The sequence below is a fragment of the Pteropus vampyrus genome, unplaced genomic scaffold (genome assembly GCF_000151845.1).
Source record: "Pteropus vampyrus isolate Shadow unplaced genomic scaffold, Pvam_2.0 Scaffold2, whole genome shotgun sequence".
NCBI classification, from domain to species: domain Eukaryota; kingdom Metazoa; phylum Chordata; class Mammalia; order Chiroptera; family Pteropodidae; genus Pteropus; species Pteropus vampyrus.
The window spans coordinates 32,617,479-32,621,722 of record NW_011888783.1 but is presented as its reverse complement, the minus strand read 5'-3'; the positions used below and the strand labels follow the sequence as shown (position 1 = coordinate 32,621,722).

The following is a 4,244-nucleotide window of genomic DNA, read 5'->3' as shown; positions in this document are numbered from 1 at the left end:
TTAAGTGTATTTCGACATAATTACTTGCTTATTCTCTATTCAGTGCAGTTCAACAAATATTATCGAGAACTTACAGTGTGCTAAGCATTGTTCTGGATGCTGGAGATAGAGTAGTGAACAAAACAAAAAATTCCTGCCCTCAGACTTTCTTTACACACACACACATGGAATTTAATACAGTAGAATTGACTGGCTGCATTATAGCATCATGAAAAATCATTTATGGAGAGTTCTTTAGGATTGGCCCCAATATCCCTAAGATCACAAATGGAATCAGAAAATTTAATTAAGCATGTGAAACCTGAATTAAATTTGCAAGATGTTAAGACCAGAGACCACTTCTTACTATTACAACGTGTAGCTCGTAGATGTTTAGGTGAATATTTACTGAAGGTGGAACGAATAAACCACTGGGTATAGGATTTTGCTTCAAAAAAGGTAGCCAAGGACACTGATAGAATTAAAGTTTGTCCTTTGGTTTTGGGAATAAGTCTCCAGAGAATCATCATTTGGTACAAACCTTTCTTTGACTTTGCGTTTTTAACTCAGTGTATTTAATATCATGTATATGTAGGTACCTTGGGGCCCTGATATTCACAATATTTTATGTTTTATTTCACCTGTTCAGTGAACACATTAATTGGAGCCTCTGGAGTGCTACTTCAGAAATTACTGCAAATGTCTGTACTCACCTTCATTGCGAATATAGCTTCGTAAAATTTCTGTGTTGTAGCTTATACACTAAAATGAATTGATTCGGTTAGACATGATATGAACATTTTGAATCTACCTTTTAAGGAATTTAAATACAAAAATTATTAAGATCTTTTAGCAAGTCAGTTTTAAAGTACTTTTTTGGTAAAAAGGAAAATTGTGGGTTTTTTGTTTGTTTGTTCATTTACCATAAGCAACACTCTGGGATTCTGAATACAGGCTAAAAATCTTGGTGGGACATGCAAAGATAACCAGGGAAAGAAGAACACATTTGATATAGATTTCAAAATATCAAGAGAGCATGCAAAAGAGACCAGAATCAGCTTTGGTCCTGGCTCATGTTGCTATTTGTGAGTTAACTAGCTTAGAAGAAAAGTAAACATTGTGCAAGAAGGGGAAGAAAAGGATATTCTGGAAATAATTTTTAATGCTAAAATGTCTGCATCTAATTTTGGAATACTTGTTTGGAATTTCACGTGCATGATGAAAATGTGTGTTTCAGGTTTGTGGAGAAAAACAGCGCTTTGAGAAGTTGATGGAACATTTCAGGAATGAAGACAATAACATAGATTTTATGGTGAGCTATTTTAGTACTGCATTCAATAAAACGAACTCAGTCAGCACCTTTTTTCTAAAGCCATTTATGTTTTTATGTATTAGACATACATATGTGTGGATATGTTACAAAGGACAGGAAATTGAGTATAATATGCTATTACTCCAATCTAGACTGTCCCTCGTAATCTGTATTTTTCCTTTATGGCCAGTCGTATTCCTTAAACATGCACTATGGTACTGCCCAAAAGTACAGATTATTTATAACAAACAGAGGGTGAAGCCATGCATTCGGGAAAAGGAAGTTAACGCTTGGTGCTAAACGCCTGCAGTTGCCACCTTGAGCTATCAGTCGTCCTGCATAATAATCCTTAAGGCAGAAACCAAGGATCTTGAACATTTTGCCTTTCGCACACCCTAGCCAGCGGCCTTTTCCAGACAGCATTCTCAAATATTAAAGTGCTTTGGCTTGTAGAATTGACTGTATGTGTACCCCCCAAATTAATATACAGCAGTGATTTTTCCCCCCTCTTGATCCCTTTCCTGCTCTAGTAATTCTGTGAGGAAATAATCATACTGCAGATCCCCTTAGCAGAATAGATCACATGCAGTGATAAGGGGTCTAGCAGCAGGGCTGTCATTTTCGGGTACAAACTGCAAAAGGAACTTGCGCACTTCTGAATTCATATACCTAAATCTTAATCCTGGACTGAAGATGGAATCTACTATACGGAATTTCCTGAGACAGATTAATCTTGATTGTACCCAGATCTGCAGGCTTTCTTTGACCCATTCCCATTGACATAGGAAGCTTCTGAACCCAGGACACTCTTCCCTGGAATTAATCTCCTAGATCACTTCTAGCCTGGAACAGATATCTCAGTCAGTTCTTACAAACTGAGTCTTCTAAAACCTTTGCTTGGGTTGTCAGGCAAAGTTTTCATTCGAATTGCTTCAGTGACAGTAAAATATGAAATAGAACTTTCCAGATTTCTAACCCTTTTATGTAAAAATTTTTTTTCTGAGTCCTCAAATTTGATGTGCATCCCTTCCAAAATCAATGAGAAAGATGAAATCTTTTCTAGAGAAGATTTTCTGTTCCATAAAATATATGTATGTATGCTTTTTAAAAAGATAAAAAAATAAATGTGAAACATACCTTTATGTTGGCTTTTTAATTCTTGTTTTGAGGATTTTTTGGAGTGTTCAGGGCTATTTGCACTTGTGATAAAAGGTAAAGACGTCGTGTCCTGGCTCACCTTCAGTTTCTTTCCTCTGCCTTCAAAGGAACGTATTTCTTTTTATAAGCCAGGGTTGCAAACTAGAGGCTCACAGGCTGAAGCCAGCCTGCAGGCCTGTAAGTCTGACAGTGATGTCCTTCCATAAAAGAATTTGGAAATTGCACATAAAAATACAGATTTCTGATTTTCTTAAGCTAAAAATTTCTCATAACACCAGGCCCCTGATTTTGCAGAATATCAGCTGTTGGAACCCAGTGTCCCCTATTCCTTTAGTTCATCACAGTCCACACCATTTCCTGTTGTTACACATAGCCCACCTTATTCATTTATCATACCTATTGGATCTCTCTTCCATTTGAGTTTCTGCTGAAATTATAATTATGTTAAGCCCTTTAAAACACCTGCACTGTGTACACATGAGAGCGTATTTCATGTCAGTTCATTTATTCGTATGCACATGCATGGAGGAACCTTAATTAGAGGCTGCTAGTACATGGGTACTATTTGCTCGATTCATGTGTCACCTAGCAAGTAGTTGCCTCTTAGGCAAATCATAAAACTCAACATATCATTTAGACCTGCTTTCAGAAGAGAAATGGAAAGATGCCAGAGTCCAATCATATTTTTCCTCCAGAAAATGAGGCTTTTTATAAACTATCTTGAGAATACAATTAAGGTACATAACCTGCCAAGCAATATATTCCTTGTAAAATATAGTATAAAGTCTGCTAATGTAGCACAAGACCTTGTTGGGTTTTTGTTTTTGTTTTGTTTTGGTTTTTGGTGGACCAAAGGAAAAAAAACTGACAAATCTTTTTTAGCTCACTTAACCATAGCACCTGAAGTAACTTTTCAGTAAATTGCAAGAGTCCCTTGTAACCCCGAGAGTTTATGCATCTTCCAAGGAAGGGTATGCTATGTATAACAAATACTCAAGGAAGAATCTAACTTGATTACAAACAATTTTAAAAAGATGAAGGAAATCGGTTTTAAGGGCGTGAGGAAGAGTGGTATGGTTTTCAGAGTAAATGTGAAACCTGGGTCCTACCATCATTTTCCCTCCGTGCAGGAGGCTCTGTTTAACCATTTGGGGAAAGCATCAGTGAGATGTTTTTACTATAAATATACTGTCACTGTTAAAAGCAAAACAGATCTATTGAACTCTATACTGTTTTTACCATACGGGGGGCAGGTTTTCTCAGTGGCCAGTCTCAGGGCCACTGATATAGTTGCACTACTGGGTAGAAAGCAGTAAATCTGAGGCTTCTATGGAATGGAAATTGGTTGATTGTTTAAAATGGAAAGATGGATCAGAGATCCTGTTAAGATTCTGTTGGTGTGGTGGGGCCCACAGTAAGATTTTAGAAGTGATTATATCTTCTGGGGTGATTATAGGAAATTTGAATTTTTTCTTTGTAATTATTTTCAATAATATATCTGTAATAACTTACATAGTTTGTGTTGTATACTTATATAAGACTTAAAAAAATAGCTTTACTGAGATATAGTCAACATGCTATCCAGTTTACTCATCTGAAGTGTACAAGTCAACATATTTTTAGTAGATTTGCAGGGTTGTGCAGTCATCACTGCAACCTAATTTAGAAAATTTTGTCACCCCCAGAAGAATCCCTGTACCCATTAGTAGTCATCTCATCTTTCTCACCCCTAGTTCTAGGCGACTACTAACTCGCTTTCTGTCTCTGTAGGTTTGCCTATTCTGGATATTTCATA

The 4,244-nt window shown here is 36.5% G+C and overlaps 1 protein-coding gene across 4 annotated transcripts in view; it reads left to right on the top strand.

The window, feature by feature from the left end:
- Positions 1-4,244, top strand: part of FMNL2 (formin like 2) — a 270,355-nt gene that overhangs the window by 231,538 nt on the left and 34,573 nt on the right. For all 4 annotated transcript variants that reach the window (XM_011359342.2, XM_011359360.2, XM_011359351.2 and 1 more), the window contains exon 10: positions 1,217-1,291. In XM_011359342.2, coding sequence (XP_011357644.1) covers positions 1,217-1,291 — 75 coding nt within the window. The remainder of the gene's footprint in view (positions 1-1,216; positions 1,292-4,244) is intronic.